Here is an 18,030-nt window from a genome sequence, read left to right as displayed (position 1 = left end):
TAAATTAGTTCAAAGTGCAAAATAAAATTTTCAACTAAATTTTTCTCCTATGTTATGTTTTTTTTTCTCTTAATTATTTGTTATGTAATTTATAAAATATTCCAGTTTTTATTGGAAAAGTTAATAGAAATTGTTTGTTTTAGATATTGGATGCAATGAATAAAGATTGTGGGATACCACTTCGTCAGTTACAAGTTGATGGAGGAATGACCAACAACAAGATCCTTATGCAACTCCAAGCTGATATTCTTTGTATTCCAGTAGGTAAGATAAAAGTTTTGTATTTTAATTTTGGATTTCTATGTATAAGGCCCACTATGACTTTTGAAAAAAATATTTCAATTTATTTACATTAAAATAATATTTCTGGAATTACATGTATACCAAGATTTTCAACCTTGCCAGTGTAAGCTTTTTTATATCCTTCTTTGTAAAGGATCTAAGGAAACTGCAGTTCACAATTTTTGTTTTCTTTTTGCCAATTTAGTTTTCTTGCTTTATTTTGAGTAATTGTTATTCAGTTAAATAATTATTCAGTAACTACATAATTAAATGCATATATTATATACATTATATACATATAATTATTTCATAATTTCTTCTATTTGGGTAAAAAAATATTGAAAACATCATCTTGTCTTGTTTATTTAAGGAAGATTTATATTGCTCTTTCTGTCACTGACAGTGTAGCCATGGAAAAACAATTCTCTGCTTGTACCTTCCTTAAAAAATGCTGCAGTTGGGGGGGGGGCGGAGCTGGTGTCGCAGTGATACGGCATGCAATCTTGGAGATCTGAGATCGCTGCTGATATCTTTGCTTCTGGACGATCCAAGTGGATCTAAACCGTCCCGAAGAGACAGTGAATGTAAAGAGCGCATCCTGTCGATCCCAGGGTTATTGCAAAATCCCTGGTAGATCCAGGAGAAGCTCTTTTTGCCAGCGGCAAAGAGGCAGCCATTAAAGCTGCTGAAGTTGGGACAGCTCCGAAACAAAAGAGAACGGAAAGAGAGAGTGTGCCGATTTGGTGAGAACTTTTTTTTTATTTTAAGACTTGAAATGACACCCTAAGGGAAAGAAAGAATCTGTAAAAGTTTTGACAGAAGTGATTAAGCAGCGATTTTAAACAGGAATGTCAAAGTAATATTTTTTTTTCTCATTGCTAGATTTCCTACACATGAACTTATATTTTGAAACTGGACTGGTTTTTTTCTTCTTTTTATATATTATTCTCTCCAAAAAATTGAAGGAGATAAACAAAGAAACAAGAAGATTGGAGACATTGATAACAGATTAACTGTGGTTGAACAAGATAAAAGTGGTATGCTGAGATGAGAGATGGACAGATCAGAATTTTATCTTAGATTTTAAAACATAGTGGAAGAAAAAGGACAAAATCTAGCTGAGATAACGATAGAAATATTGGCTGAAGCTTTGGAAATAACTGAAGAGAAGATGATGGATGGAATAGATGAAGTTTATTGAGTCTTCACAAGATATGTGATGAGAAATAGCTTACCAAGAGAAGTTCACATCAGATTTACAAAGAAAGGTATTAAAACGCAAATATTGCAAGTGGCAAGAGAGAAAACATTGAAATACAAAGATAAGGAGATTGTGGTCTTGAAACAAGTACCCAGAAGAGTGAGAGAGATGAGAAGGGAATACCGATTCTTGACCAAATTATTACTTAAAAAAGAGGTGAATTGTTGATGGCTGATTCCAGAAGGTTTAATGTTTACATGGCAAGAACAGAGATATAGAATTGACTCAATTGAGAAAGCTGAATCATTTTACACAGAATTTTTCCGAAGGGAGGAAGAGGCAGAAAAAGAAATTTCACTAATTGAATTCCAAGAGGACTCCCAAATGATGACTGAAAAAGAAGAAGGTGCAGTAGGTGGAAAGGAGGAAGCCAAAGAACAACGTGAACCAAGGTCTACGAGAGCTGTTAAACCTAATTACAAAATATAACCATGGAAGAGAAAAAATTGATTACAATTAATATAAATGAACTTAACTCAGCCATTAAAAGAAGGGAAATCTTTCATAAATTAGAGAAATTAACATTTGACATAATCTGCCTACAAGAAGTACATGTTAAAAAACAATACGAACAATTGTTGATACAGCCAAAATTAGGGAAAATATTCACTTCCTTGACACAATGTAAGAAAAGAGGAGTGGTTTTATATATTAAAGAGACCATCTCAGCGAAATTGATTTATTCTGATGACGACGGAAGAATATTAATGGTGGAAATAATGGACAATAATATGAAAACACTCCTGATTGCAATCTATGCCCCGAACGACAAACAAGAAGAATTCTATAAAAAATTACATATGAAAAGAGTTGAACTGGACTATGTTAATATAGTTATGATGGGAGATTTTAATGGAATTGTAGGCAATAAACTGGACTACACAGCACAGAAAACAATAAAGCAAAATAGAAAGACTCTCCCTAAATCTTTTTTTAAAATGGTAGATCAAATAAACTTAAAAGATACATGGAGAGAAAGAAATGCTAAAACTAAACAATACACCTTCTACTCAAATAGACACTTATCAGAATAGATAGAATAGTCCAGAATAGATATGATATGGATGTCAACAGAACTGTTAACTAATATTCAAGAAATAAATATTGAAACAAGTTCTTGGGCAGATCACAATCCAATGACAATTAAATGGAAAGGACAAAGAAGAAGATCTAGAGGGACGTTAAATAATACTATTTTAAAGGAAAAAGACTTCACACAGTGGATGGAGAAAGAACTGGCTTTTTTCTTTAGAGAAAACAAAAAAGAAGATACATCAATCCAGAATGTATGGGATACAATGAAGGCATATGCCAGAGGCTTGATAATAGACTATACAAGGAAAAGAAATACCATGAAAAGATTAGCCTCTAAGGCATTAGAGGATGAGTATAAAGGACTTGAAAAACAGCTACAGAAAATGCCACAGAAAAAGGACATTAAGTTAAAAATGGATATAATCAAACATAAAATGGGTCTAATAGAAAAAGAAGAATTAGCACAGAAAATTAGAGGTGCTAAACAGAACTACTTTGAAGATGCAAATAAACCAGGTAGATGGTTAGCATATAAATTGAGAAAGGAGAAAGAATCAAAGAAAATATTGCAATTAATAGATGATCAAGGCCAAGTTTGTTATGGTAGTAAAGAGAAGAAGGAAATCATTCGAGATTATTATGGGAAACTATACACACAAGAGAATATTGATGAAGAAAGAATTAAACAGTACCTACAGAATGCTAAGTTACCCCAGATACCTAAAGAGATTGATACAATGTTAGAAAGTAATATAATGATGATGGAGTTAACTGAAGCACTCAAGAAGAAAAATAATGGAAAGGCACCAGGCCCAGATGGACTTCTGGCAGAATTTTATAAAACATTACAGGAATCATTGAATCTTCCATTGCTAGAAGTTATGAATGAAGTTATGTTAAAGAAGAGGATACCTAAATCATGGTCAGAAGCTTATATTAAGCTTGTTCCAAAAGAGGAGACCGATTCATTACAAATCAAGAACTATAGACCTATTTCCCTACTAAATGCAGATTATAAAATGTTTGCTTCAATATTGGCAAAAAGACTTAAAAAATACTTAAATAATTTTATCCATCCTGATCAAAATGGATTTCTGCCAAAGAGACAAATTAAAGACAATATGAAAGTAATCTTGGACACTTTGAAATACTACGAGGCACATCCTGAAAAACAAATGGCTCTGATATTTCTAGATGCACAGAAGGCATTTGACAATGTGAATTGGCGATTCATGTTATTACTGCTGGAACAGATGGGCTTTGCTAGAAAATTTATTCAAACAATAGAAGCTATATATCATAAGCAAACGGCAAAGGTAATGATTGAGGGAGAACTGACAGACTCTATCGATATAAGAAACGGAACAAGACAAGGGTGCCCACTATCATCTCTGTTGTTTGTGTTAACTTTGGAAGTCTTAAATAGAATTATTAGAGATGAAAAGAATATAAAAGGGATGAAAATTAAAAAGGAAGAATTTAAGTTGCAAGCATTCGCAGATGATCTGGTTTTTATCTTAGAAGACCCAGTAAAAACAGCATCAAAATTGATAGAAAAGATAGAGACATATGGAAAGGTGGCTGGTTTGAAAATAAATAAAGATAAGACAAAGATCTTGACAAAGAATATGCTATCAAGACAAAAGGAAGAACTGGCAGACCTACTGAAAATTCAGGTCACGAATAAGATCAAGTACTTGGGGATATACTTGATAGCAAGATGCAGTACACTAAAAGAGAACAATTATATCAAACTTAAACAGCAGATAGCGCTAGATTTGGCGAAATGGGAAAATTTACAACTGTCATTAATAGGGAGAATATCAACAATCAAGATGAATATATTATCCAGAATTTTATATTTGTTTCAAACAATTCCAATTAGGCTTGGAAAAGACTACTTTGAAGATTTAAATAAAATTGTGTTGAAATATATATGGCAAGGTAGGAAAGCGAGAATAAAGCTAAAACTTTTGCAAGATGCCAGAATAAGAGGAGGATTTGGTTTGCCTAATTGGGAGTTGTATTACCAAGCTACAAATTTGATGTGGGTTAAGGAATGGATAACATTAAGAAATACTAGGTTGTTGACATTAGAAGGACATGATCTGTTGTTGGGGTGGCATGCTTTTTTATGGTATAAAGGAACTCAAACACAGGGGTACTTTAGAAGACATTATATACGGAAGTCTCTGTGGTTAAACTGGGAGAAGATTAAAAGACAATGTTATTTGAAAATTCCAGTCTGGCTATCGACTATTGAAGCATTTTCTTATCCTATAATATACAAAAAGGAACAAACAGTTAGATATGGTGAAATATTGAACGGAACAGGTGAACTTAAATCTGCACAAAAACTAGAGGAACAAGGTATAAAGATGATTTGGTTTTCATATGCGCAAATACATTCAAGGTATGATAAAGACTCTAAAACAGAAGGTTTCTATGATAAACTGGCTGATTTAGATAAGATTTTGACAGGTACTGATGAAAAGGTGATTAAAAAATTGTATGGATATTTATTAGAAATTAAACTAGAAGAAGAACAAATTAAAGAAACTATGATTGCTTGGGGGAAGAATTTTGGATATGGGATTGATCTAGAGAAATGGCAAAAATTGTGGTTTCAAAATTATAAAATGACAATGTCAACAGCATATAAAGAAAATTTGTATAAGATGTTTTACAGGTGGCATTTCCTACCCAACAAGTATAGCAAGAATGTTCAAGAATGAATCCAAAAAATGTTGGAAATGTCATCAGACACCTGGTTCATATTACCATATGTGGTGGACATGTGTGGATGCTAAAAAATACTAAAATCTACACGTGGTTGGAAATAATGTCAAAAAAGCAAATAGATTTGAAACCAGAGATATTTTTATTGGGAATTTTACCTGAAATATATAGTAAAGACTTGAAATACCTGATTGTAAATGTATTAACAGTGGCTAGGATTGTATTTGCTAAAAACTGGAAAAATGAGAAAACACCATCACAGGAGGAAATCATTAAGAAAATATTGAAATGTGCTGAAATGAGTAGATTGACATTTGAAATTAGAGAACAAGATGATAAACAATTTTATAAAATTTGGGATCTATTCTATCAATGGTTAGACAATAAAATATAGTAATGAAATATGTAGACTTTTAGAAAATACTAAATATATAAAGATGTATTCTTTTCTTATTATATCTACAAAATGATTGTAGGATAGATTTGGGATGATAATATGAACTGTCATGGAAGAAATTAAGTAAAATATTATTTTGTAAAACATGAATGAATAAAAGTATAGTCAAATGATTGATTAATAATGATATTAATGTATTTAATATTTGATTGAAAATACGAGTTTATATACAATGTAGTTGTAATTGAAGACTACAAAGTGGAAGCACAAAACAATTTGTAAACCAACCGGCATACTGTATGTATATATATGGAAGATGGCTTGATGTTTTGTTTGTCTATGTTTGTTTTAAAAATCAATAAAAAAAATTTAAAAAAATGCTGCAATGGTATTAAAGGGTAAGGAAGTTGACTGCTGACTGTATTCTAGAAAACCTTCTAAAAATTAAAGAAAGAGCATTTGAGCAATACTGTCATAGGAGGGAAGGAAGGATATAGGCATGTCATATACTATGTTTTCCTGAAAATAAGACCGAGTCTTACATTTTGGGGGCTCCAAAATAAGCACTATGGCTTACTTTGGGGGAAACACAATTTCAGAGTGATCAGCCCAGCTGGGCATCCCACTTCCCCTAGCATGTGCACAAAAGGTGGCAAGCACATCAGGGCTGACATCTGGCAGAAGCTGCCACCCGCCAGGTCCTTGGTCAGTGCATTCGCGGTGCACAGCCTGTGCAGCACAGGTGAGTTGATTACCTGTCCAAGCAGCAGACAACAGAGGCATGCAATTTGGATGTGCCGTGGGAGAGCTGAGCCAGTGGGCCAGAGTGGTTGACCAACCTTGGGAGGCTCATCTTCATGTGGCAACACTGGCAGCAAACGGAGGCAGAGGCACGGGGAGGGAGGCACACAATCCGGATGTGTCACGCTGTCCACAGACAAGCTGAGAGATAGTGGGCTGGCCGGCTGTGGGAGGCTTCTCTTCACATCTCTCAGCTTGCCTGTGGCCTGCGAAGAGCGTCAGGATCACCTGTCTTTTTCCCCACACACACTTCTACCTCCTATCTATCTCCTTCTATCGGTTCTGCCACACGAAGATGAGCCTCCAAGCAGCTGGCTGCTACTCCAGGCTCACCAACTCCCGACTTTCCTGTTGCCCACACAGCACATCCAGTTCACCTGCCTCCCCCCCACCTCTGCCTGCTTCTTGGATAGGTAATTAACTCACTTGTGCTGTACAGACCGTGGCTGCTGCTGGACATTGTTGGCTCTCATGCATTTATTGCCTCCAGTACTGTCCATATCCACACCCCCTGGACTGATGATGATCTTCACTAGGGCTATTTTGGGATAGGGCTTCACTATTTTGGGATAGGGCTTATATTAGGTGCACACTTAAAATCAGGCTAGCTCTGATTTTGGGGGAAATGGTATTAATGAAGGTGCTGAAATATGATTTAAGAAACCCAAGTTTCAGTATCTACTGAATTGCAAAATTAAATGGGCAGTGAGTATGCTTACTAACTCCTGTTAGAAAATAAAATGGTAGCCAAACCTTTTGCATCACTATAAGCTTCTGAAGAAAGACAACATATGCATTTAATATTAACCAAATTAAACTTTTAATGATTTCTATATATACCTGGAAGAGTACCTGTCAAATGTCAGGTACAATTTCACTGTAATAGTTTTGGTTTGGTGCCTGCTGTATATGAATTCACAATACAAAAGCAGTATTTAAAGGATAAAATACATGGTGGATTAACCACATTTGGCAGTTGAAATTTGAAAAATATTGCCTCTGACTATGTAAATTTTATTTTGTTTTTTGTTTTGTTAAAGAATACTGTCTTTTTTAATTACTTGTTCAAAGGAATAATCTACAGCTCATTTTGAATATATAGGGTAGCAATTAAGATAAAGTTTGTTTGCATTGGTTATTCGTTCCCTATTGTCAGGTGAGGCTCCATTCAAAATCCAAGAAAGAAAACCTTGACTCCATTGTTATAGAGAAAAGGACTTTTACTGAAAATTGAAATGGTAGCATCATAAGAATACAAGATCTGAGACAATAGTTGCAAAAATCACATATACAAAGTTATCCCATGTTCGCACCCACAATAGTTCAAACTGGCCATCCAATCTGATTTGTGTATAATATAATGTGAGGCATCTTCAGTTGGCATTTCACACATCTGGTATGCCAAGATGGTTGACCTTGGTGTAGACAGATAAGAGGATACATCCGTGCAATAAGCAGGTAAGCATAGTCAAGAAAACATCCCAACTTTTACATTTCACCAACTCAAACCTCCACCACCCTTCTCCCCACAAAGTCCAATTATTCTTCCTTCCCCCTGCTTCTATGGTAGCTGGAAAGATAAGCAGAAGAAGAATTCTTGGAGGCTGACACCTATATTCCAACAGATTAATTAGCAAACTCTTTTTCATTAAATAATCCTTCTTCATAAAAGCATATTTGTCTTTAATTCATTAGCTACCAATATTAGGCAATTGAATGAAAAGTAAAATAAAGTAGGTTATGAAAGTGAAACACAATCAGTACTTGTTTTAATACTTAAAATGTTCGCATTTTGTCAAAATACATTTTGTTCTGTCGAGGACTAGGTACAAATGCTTAATTTCTGTCTTATCAGTAAAGCCATCTATGCCTGAAACAACAGCACTTGGAGCAGCAATGGCAGCTGGAGCTGCAGAAGGGGTGGGAGTCTGGAGCCTACATCCTGATGATTTCACAGCAGTAACATGTGAACGTTTTGAGCCACAGATCAATCCAGAGGGTAAGAAGGGTTTTAAGATCTGATCTCTGCTATCATGCAAATCTAGTTTATTCATACTGGTCATGCCCCTGTCAGAATCTGATTCCAAGGGGGAGGCCAAGCAGCTGACAGGGAGTGGGAGTATGGCTCCATTGGCTGTGGAAGAAACTGGGGAAGAGCAAAGTCCGTTTGGGCAGAGCAGGGGAGAGGTAGAGCAAGGCAGAGGGAATTCAGAGAAAGACTCAAGACCACCTCCTTTTCATCCTAGGACACACAGGGAGGAATGGAGAAGGGAGCAACATGAGTTGTGTGGCTTACAGGGGAGGAAAAGGCCCAGATTTCCTTCATTAGCTGCAGCTAGGAACAGTGTTTAAAAAGGGAAACTATGCACAGCAAACTTATTGGAAGCAAATTGTGAATTATCTGTTATTGTCAAGGCTTATCTGGGTTCCTGGCATCTTCCCAACTGTGTGTGTTTTGTTGGCCTTTCAAGTCTGCAATTATCCTGCCCATCAAGTTAATTGCTGCAGCATGGTTTGTGTGGATTTTTATTTACAGTTTGTATGTATTTTGTTTTCGGACTGAATTTCCTCCACTTAAAGACTGTTCTTGGGAGAGTTTTTTCCCCAGCCGAAGGTAGCCTGAACATTGGGGGCAAAGTTGGAGGTATTAAAGGGACTCTTCTGGCTTACTTGACTGTGTTGCCTTTGTGCCACGCCCCAGGTCATCACAATACTGTTATAAGATTAGCATAGTTTGTTCTGTCAGGATAGTTGTGCTACCTCTGTGAGTGGTGAACTATCTTAGGAAAGTTATATTGGGCGAGGGAGGTTGAAACTTTCCTTATTTTTATTTAAATTTTGACTTTTCAGACAGTTAATGAATTTCCTATGCATTTTAGAAGTCTTTTCCATATGTTACAAAGTGCTTGTATGTTAAAGATAATTGTTTGAATTTTTGATAAAAATGTTGCTTATGATTTCAGAAAGTGAATATCGTTATACCAGATGGAAGAAAGCTGTTAAGAAATCAATGGGGTGGGAAATGTCAGAACCTCAAGGAAACAGTAAGTCATCATTCATGCATTACTTGTAAAAGAGATATTGCTTTTCCATACACAACTGATTGTAGCAAATAAAAAATGATTTTTGTATTGATAGTGGTAGCAATTATAAGCCAACCATGTTTTAATAAGTGTCCTAAAAAATGAAAATATGGAACAATGTGTACACTTACTTTTGAATAATTTATGTTGAGATGCACAAGCAGATAGTAGCAAGATAGAAATATACTCTCAAATTATTTGAAGAATACATTTCTACTGGCATTTACAACTTGTCACTATGTTCTATGAAAAATTTTAAAGTCTTGAGTACAGCTGGTAATATACTCAAATCCTGCCACCAGGTTTTAAGATTTAATTTTAAAGTTAAAAACCATTCGTACACTGTAAATATAGGAATTAATCATACTAAATATATAAATTCATGTAGTCACAAGAATTTGATTTATCCTGGCCTTAGTCTTCTTCTCAAAGCCAGTCACAGTGATAGGCCTGAAAAAAAAATGCAGATCTAACCAGTAAACAGAAACAGTTGAAAATGCTTTATAAATTACATCAAGCACTTAAAACAATTGCATGTCAGTCTTGCTTAAGAATGCTTAAAAATTGCATTCTTAAGCAATTTTTGATGTTTTGAAAATGCCTCCAGACAAAAGTTGTCTATTTCAGTTTTGTTTCAAACTATTGAAATACAGATTCTATATTTATTTATTTTTACATTAATCCATGGAAGCTATTTTCCATCAAGATTAATTATGAATGTAAATTGTTTTATGTACTACATAAACTAGCTAAATAAATATTCAATCCCTCATTGTTGACAACTGTCCTACTAAAAATAGAAAAATGAGGTAACAAAATTTTGCCATGATAGGTACATTTTTAGTATATTTTAATACATTTTAGTACATTTTAATTAAAGTGCAATTAAAAATATATCTGAACTCACATCAAATATATTTGGTTTAATTAATTAGTGCTATTTTATGACTTTCAGTGATAACCTAAGTATTTCTATTTAGAAATATATTCTAATAAATTCAGTTAGACTATTGTCCTTTTAAGCATGCTTAAACTGTAGCTCTGTAAATTTGATTTAAGATTATTTTTTCAGTATAATTAAGTATAGTCAGAAATTTTGAAGTGTAAATTCACTGTAATTTTTAAAAAAATGAAAATAACTAAAATATTAACTCCTCCAGCCAGGAGGATGAGGATGCATCAGTTAGACCAAAGATTCTCGGATGTGGCAATAGATCCTGGTTTTGGATAGAAGAACAAATCAAGATCTTATTAGACACATGGCTTTTTAAAAAGAAGTCCTAATAACTGCAGAAAGAAATTGGGGGGGGGGGGATTTTTTGTTTTTTAACGGTAGGGTTGAGCAATGTAAGTTAGAAAATCCAACGATAGAACAAAAAGTCCATAACAATCTTTTTCCTTATTCAAAGCAGTAGTTTCTGTGTTGTTGGAAAGATATGGGCATTGTCCTTACTAAAAGGACAATGATATACAATGTTTAGTTTCTAAGTGCTGATTATTATCTAGTTGATTTGTTGACTGAGCCAAAATTACAGCTTCACTGGTTTGCAGAAACTACTGGAATTTCTCCTTTGTATGCAGTGATATAATGTCAAGTAAAACATTTTTAAATGGTGATATTAATGTAATATTAATAGCACCCAATAATAATTGTCTTGGCAATTTTCCATAGACATTACATTAAAATCAGTAAAATACAACACAATTAATACTTATCTTAGTAATGGTTTATCAGAGCTCTAACAACCTTGCGCTTAGTCAAACACTGGAAATGCAACCCAGGGAGGAATAAATTTGTGAATAATATCACATATTCTGTATGAAGAGCACAAGAAATGCAATTATATTTTTTAATTTCAAACAAAATGTATGTTTAGCTTTAAAATGTTGGTTTATTAAAAAATAAGTTTTTAAACTCAGCAAGCATGACTGTAAGCTGGGTGAGAAAGATGGAAAGGAGAGAAGCCTTATTTACAATTTCTGCAAAATTAGTGTGAAGAGCACTAATATGTAAAAACTTGAGACCTTTAAATTAGATGCACTACTTTTTCCTGAGGGCAGTTTAAATGCTTGTTGGTACTTGAAAGTATTGTGCTGCTTGCTGCAGAAAATTATGCACAGTTGTTCTGAAATGAATGGTAATAAATTCAGTGAACCTTGGTAAATGATATAATATTGCAGGTTTGCAATCTATACAGCTTTCTAGATATGACTGTCATAAATGGTTTTAGTACTGTACTTGCTCATTTATAATTAACAATAGCAATTTTATGCTTTCAATTCAAGTCTGGAGACAGTTGGTGCATGTATATTTCACTTGCTGATAGTATAATGTGTATGATGGAGCAGTCACAATGCATGATTGGACTTAAGAGGTATGCAGTGCCCCCATTACATGATACTTCATACACAGTCAATATTTTTGAAAAACAAAGATAGTTTGAGATCGTTTGTATGTATATAATCAGACACACATGAATTCATTCTTCCACCTTTTATTGTGCATTCTTTCTCCTTGCAATATATGTAATGTTTAATATCAGCTTTATTTGAAAGTCTGTACAATCTACTTTATTAGTAATGAAATGTTTCTGTCTAAATAATATTAAATATTGACACCAGACGCAAGACTGAAATATATCTAAGCATCAGTGTTTGTCCTATTTCTAATTATTACTGAACTATCTGTAGCATTTTACAGAATTTCTTTCTCTTCTAATTTTCTTCATGTAATTCTTAAATAGTGCAATTTACACGTATCTCTCTCTTGATTTGTTTGACTGGAACCTCTCTTCTGGATGACATCAGGTGAAACTAGTATCTTCTGTAGTCTGCCTTTGGGCTCTTTTATAATGAGTAGCCTGTTAATGTTAATCGGAGCAAAGTATATCTCAGGTTAGTTTATATTTTGAAATGTCTTGTTTTTACAAGATAATCACTGCTAGATGCTTTAAATGCTTTCAGTTTGAAAAAAGTGTTTAGTATTGTTGTATATGAAGAAATATTTAATGATATTGGCTCAACCACTTTAATTTAAAAGTTCATATAGGAAATGCAGAAAATATTTAAAAATCTGCCATTAATTTGTTTCTACTATTTCAAATCAGTTTTAAAAATTAATGGGGAAGGGTACCTGAATAAATCTTGAGGTATGCATTTCTTTTTTGAGGTTTTATAACTACTGAAAAAACCACATATCTGTAATTTAAAAAATCAAAATTTGTGATTTTATAAGTAATTTTTTTAAAAAAATTCTAGATTAGAAAAATAAATTGTTTGATCTTACATCTGAAGTTGATTGTTATCCCTTTCAGATTAATTTCCTTTATATGCCACAAAACTCATAAGTTAAGGCAAAATTAGCCTCGCTAAAACATTGCTTATTTTGATTTAAAAATAGTAAGTTTCATAATTTTTCTATTTTAAAAAACAATAGTTAATATTTCATCAGAGTTCCTTTTCCTATTCAACTGTTGAGAAATGTGAATAGCTAAATTGATGGTGACAATTGAAAACTAAGCTTAGCAAAATGATCTCTTCGTAGCTTAAAACACATAAAGAAAATAAAAATTAATCTTGTACATGGACAGATAATACAGATATATTGGCAGAAAAAATTCAAGAAGCATTTATTCAGGTGATATTTACCAGAAGTGATGAACTTTCCCCCCCAGCTCTGTACAAATGGTTGTTACATATAAAAGAAAAAAAAATCATTCTTTAATAAACTTAAACAATAGGTAATTCTTTTAATTAGTTACAATTTACTTGCCTGATTAATTATGGTACATTGATTCTCTCATGTGATCAGTCATTCACTACAGATTCTTCTTTTTTAGGCAGAAATCATTCATATAAGATATACATATATGAAAGACAAATCAAAGATGGAGAAAGAATTGCGTAAAATACTTAAATAATGAGATGTTTGCTTATACTAGAATTTATTTGGATTATAAAATGCTGTATTTATTACTTAGTACAATTCAGATTTAAGTATGAATTTTTAAAACTTGTTTAAACTCCAAAAATACTAGATACTTATCATGTAAGGCGTGGTACTTAAATAAGTTGTGTCCCATTTTATGACCTTTCATGCCACAGTTAAGTGAATCACTGCAGTTGATAAGTTATAACACAGTAGTTAAGTGAATCTGGCTTCCCCATATACTTTGTGGTCAGAAGGTCGCAAAAGGAGATCACATGACCTTGGGACTCAGCAATGGTCATAAGTATGAACCAGTGGCCAAGCATCTGAATTTTGATCACATGATCATGGAAATGCTGCAAAGGTTGTAACTGAAAAATGATCATGTCACATTTTTCAGCGTTGTTGCAACTTTGAATGGTCACTAAATGAATTGTTGAAAGTGGAGGACTACCTGTATACAAAAGGAAGGAATGTGTGAAATACATATATGCTCCAAAGCAGATCTCTATATAAAAATCTACCAGTAAGATGCTTCCTAAGTTTGAGCTTGCTGTGTCATGCTCTCCCTCCTCTAATGTTGCATTCCCAAAATCTCACACTAAGAATCTTTTACAAGCTGCTTCTCTAGAAGCCCCTGTATGATTCTACAGTAACTTACAGCAGGAGTCCATATGCATATAATTTCATTATTAATTTACACTTTTTCATCATAATATTCCAGATGACATAATATTCAAGATGGGAGTTTTCTGGAAACTCTTATTCAGAACTAGACTTCTTGGTTTCAGAAAAGTTCTGCTGAGACCATACCTTGGTGTAGTAATGTAAGACTGCAACTGAGTTACATTTTGAATTAGAACATTTGAACGTAGAAAAAGAAATGTTTTATGAGCTAAGAGGTGGTCTGCTGAATATAGAAGTCTTTCTCCTATAAAGTGGGGAAATCAGAGTATTTTATTCTTATCAAAGGACAGTTTCCTTACACAAGGCAAGCATATATACTGTAATTCCATATTATTTTGGATTGAATTGCATAAATAACATTTGATGTTGAAATTAATATTTATTAATTCTTTAAAAAAACATTGTAAAAAGCGATTTCTGACTTGATGTATCTTGCTTAAATTTTGAAAACAGTTTTGTATGCAGCTTTCTTGAGTATTGCTGCTATATATGCTCCCTTGCAGTTCATATAACAGTGGTCCTCAAAAGTTTGTGAAACCTTTTGCATTTCAATATCTCTGTATAAATATGACATAAATTCTGAATAATTTTCCCCAATAAATTGATGATCAAGTACTGTGTATTTGATTCATTTGTTTTCATTTGGTTCTTTTTATCAGATTTTAGGATTTTGTGAAGAAAGTTCATATTTTAAATCATTTCTGCAGAAATATTGAAAATTCTAAAGAATTCACAAGCATTTAAGCACTGTATATTTAGAACAGGTGTAATGTTCTTTAGTGAACATATGTTCTCTGGACATATATATTTAGACATATATTTTCTGGATAGATATACTCTGGATAGAAAACTAGTTTATTTTTTTATTTTTTGCTTTTAAGTCACATGGAATGCTTTGTAAACCATTTTTGAATGGATGATGATAGAGTTAAAGTGCAAGCTGTTCCGTTTAGTAATAAAAAATCATTTTCAGCACTTATCTTAATATATTTATAAAGTTTTTCTTCTTCTTTTCCTATTCCAGTAAACAGAGAATTTGTTACACTGAAATGGGGAATGGGGGAAAAAGCCATTAGAGGAGCACTTTAAAATTCTCTAGTGCTGTTGTTACTCAACAAAGCAATTGCCATTGCATTGCAATTTCATGTTTCTATAGGTTAGATAACATAATCCATGTCTCAGGTTGGCACTGTTAGAATTTGATAGGTGATTTAATTTCAGCTAATGATTTTCCCAGAAGATATTGTAAGCATTGTGTTATATTTATTCTCTTAACAAGAATTATTTGATTACTGATCTTTTTTTTTCCCTTTCAGGTAAATTCAAATGAGACATTTTAATGGATTTCAGGAGACATTAACATCTCAAAAGAATGTGGTGCTTTTTTATCAATTTTAATGACATTATTTTGCCACAGTTCACTGTCAAAGTAACTATTTAGGAAAAAGATTTAATCAGGAATGAGAAAAATATAGTTGCTACTACTTATTTGATTTAAGAGTAAAGTGGCAAGAACTCCTGGTTAACTTCTGTAACTGCCACCACTTGTTTTGTCCACTTTGAAATGAAACATGAAATAAAAAAAGTTAATGTTTTTTTTAAATCCAAATGATACACTTCAAGAACTTTATTGTATACACTTACATAAAGTTGTGGTGATTTCTTTTTAGAAATTGCTTATAGCAATATTTTCCAAAATCATCTTTCTTATCAACTGTTTAGAAAACCTCACTGAGAATTGAAGATTCAATAATGTATTTTGTAATAAGGAAAGGCAGTTATTTATTCCTCCATTTCATATGCATTGGTTATCATATTAGAGATTCTAAGCTACTAAGTAAAATTGACAGACTTCAGTATTTAAAATATACTGTGTATGTATAGCAAGAAAGCTATATATTTGAAATACTGTATTATACATCGAATTGCCAAGTGTATGGATGTGAAGATTAAATGTGAGCTTTAAAAATTCAGATAACACTTATTTTAATAAATTATAATATTTATGGGCTGTAGTTGAAAACCACAAACGTTTTGCAATCTTTCATTTTACTTAAGTCTAGACCAAAATTTGCTTCTCAGTGGGATACATTATAAGCAGTGGCAATCATGATTTCTGGATCTAATATTTTAGATATTTAAAGAATAAAATAACTTTTATAGGTCCAAAGTTTAACACTAATGTATGACAGAACAATACTTTATAATATTCATGCTTTGAGTAAGAATTAAAACAAAATCGAACATTGGTGGCTCCCAAATTGATCAACTTTTCTTTCAAACTAAGGAAATATATGGTTAAATGTCAAACAGCTCACAGAAAGCCGCTCCATGTTCCTTGAAATGTATATTCAATGCACACTATCCTACCTTTCATAGTTAAGACTTCTCTAGGTTAGGGCTCAGGATTTGCTTTGCACATTACTGGAATGAGGTGGAGTTGAAAATACCATGAATCTAGGCTGCTACTATTTGAAGATGCATCAAGTCTATTCTAGTACAATGTGTAAACATATTGAAAGTAGCAATATTTAATCCAAGCACACTGGCAGCTAAAGAATAAGTGCATGGTGAAACAGTTTCTGGGTCTCTCATTTCCTACATTTTTATAGAATGTATATGTAAGGAAATAAGAATTGAAAATTCAAATAATGTTAAATGGATTTTTCATAATTGTAAAAATGATTTTTGCCTTGGTTTGAAATGTAGAATACTTACAGCAATTGTTGAACATTTTAACTGAAAACTAGTCTTGATAATCAGTATTTCAACTTTTTCATAAGCTGAATCTAAGACTACTTTTCTTTCTTTTGTATCACGATGCATTGGTATATGTCAGTATAAATGAACATAAGCTTCCAAATATCAATTCTGTAACTGTACTTCTATACAGGCTTTATATATTTTAAGGCCATATTTGGCAAGCCAACATTTTCCCTCCTATTGACACTGTAAAAGATTTCCCTCCACCACTACCCCATAAGTTTAGAGTTCAGAGGAAAGAATACTTTTCTGGATATTCTTTGGCAAGCTGGGTTTAAAGCCATACTTGTTATCTTACATAGGAATTATACCATTATAATGCGCTGAAAATATAATTTTTAAAGTTCTATTTTATAAACCTGAATCTGAAAAATGGCTTGTTTTATTTTGATCCCTGCTTAAGTTTCCTGCTTTGTATTGGGATTGGGATTGTATTGGGATTGGCAGCTTCAGAAATGATTCATGGAAGTATATAGGATATTAAATTAAGTTGATATGATTATAATTATAGTTGGAATTTTTTCTATGAAACAAAATTAAATTAATTGTTGGAACTGCTCACTTTTTGTGAATGGATTTTTTTCTATAATAATTCTAATTTGAATTATTAAATGAATACACTGAAAATGTGAAATAGCAAAGTTGTCAATATTGCACTTGTAGAAATATTTAAAATGTCTTTAGTCTTGTTCTCAATTATGCTTGTGATGGAACCCATAAATAAAATGCTAATGAAATCTTCACTTCTGGAAAATTTTTACTGAAGCTTGTTTGTGATAATGTAAGAGCAACTTTAAGAATCACAATCTTGAATATATTTTTTTGACCTTAAAATAAAAAGTTTACATTTTAAAGTCAAACTGAATGTTTTCTTACCTAACCTTTCAGCAATTAGGAAGCCAATACAGTATAATGTATCTCGTATTATCTATAGCAAAAAATCTGATATCCTTCATTTGCTAGAATGGTGCTTACTGTCAATCATGTTTACTTGAATTACTACATTCTGTCAAAGCAGTTATCAGCTCTCCAGTCAGTTCAAGGTAATGCTACT

General features: G+C 32.7%; 1 protein-coding gene across 5 annotated transcripts in view; it reads left to right on the top strand.

The window, feature by feature from the left end:
- The window catches only part of GK (glycerol kinase), a 111,690-nt gene extending 93,971 nt beyond the window's left edge, over nt 1–17,719 (top strand). For 3 of the 5 annotated variants that reach the window (XM_026716066.2, XM_087938175.1, XM_026716064.2), the window contains 5 exons: nt 144–264; nt 8,371–8,514; nt 9,479–9,559; nt 12,407–12,493; nt 15,530–17,719. In XM_026716066.2, the coding sequence (XP_026571851.2) occupies nt 144–264; nt 8,371–8,514; nt 9,479–9,559; nt 12,407–12,493; nt 15,530–15,543 (447 nt within the window). In that variant the 3' untranslated portion in view covers nt 15,544–17,719. The remainder of the gene's footprint in view (nt 1–143; nt 265–8,370; nt 8,515–9,478; nt 9,560–12,406; nt 12,494–15,529) is intronic. The other 2 variants (XM_087938177.1, XM_087938176.1) reach the window with 1 other exon arrangement.
- The last annotated feature ends 311 nt before the right edge of the window (nt 17,720–18,030 follow it).

This window comes from Pseudonaja textilis, chromosome 8 (genome assembly GCF_049901715.1).
Source record: "Pseudonaja textilis isolate UNSWEBS1 chromosome 8, rPseTex1.2, whole genome shotgun sequence".
Taxonomy (NCBI): Eukaryota; Metazoa; Chordata; class Lepidosauria; order Squamata; family Elapidae; genus Pseudonaja; species Pseudonaja textilis.
This window is presented reverse-complemented; position numbering and strand designations above follow the sequence as displayed.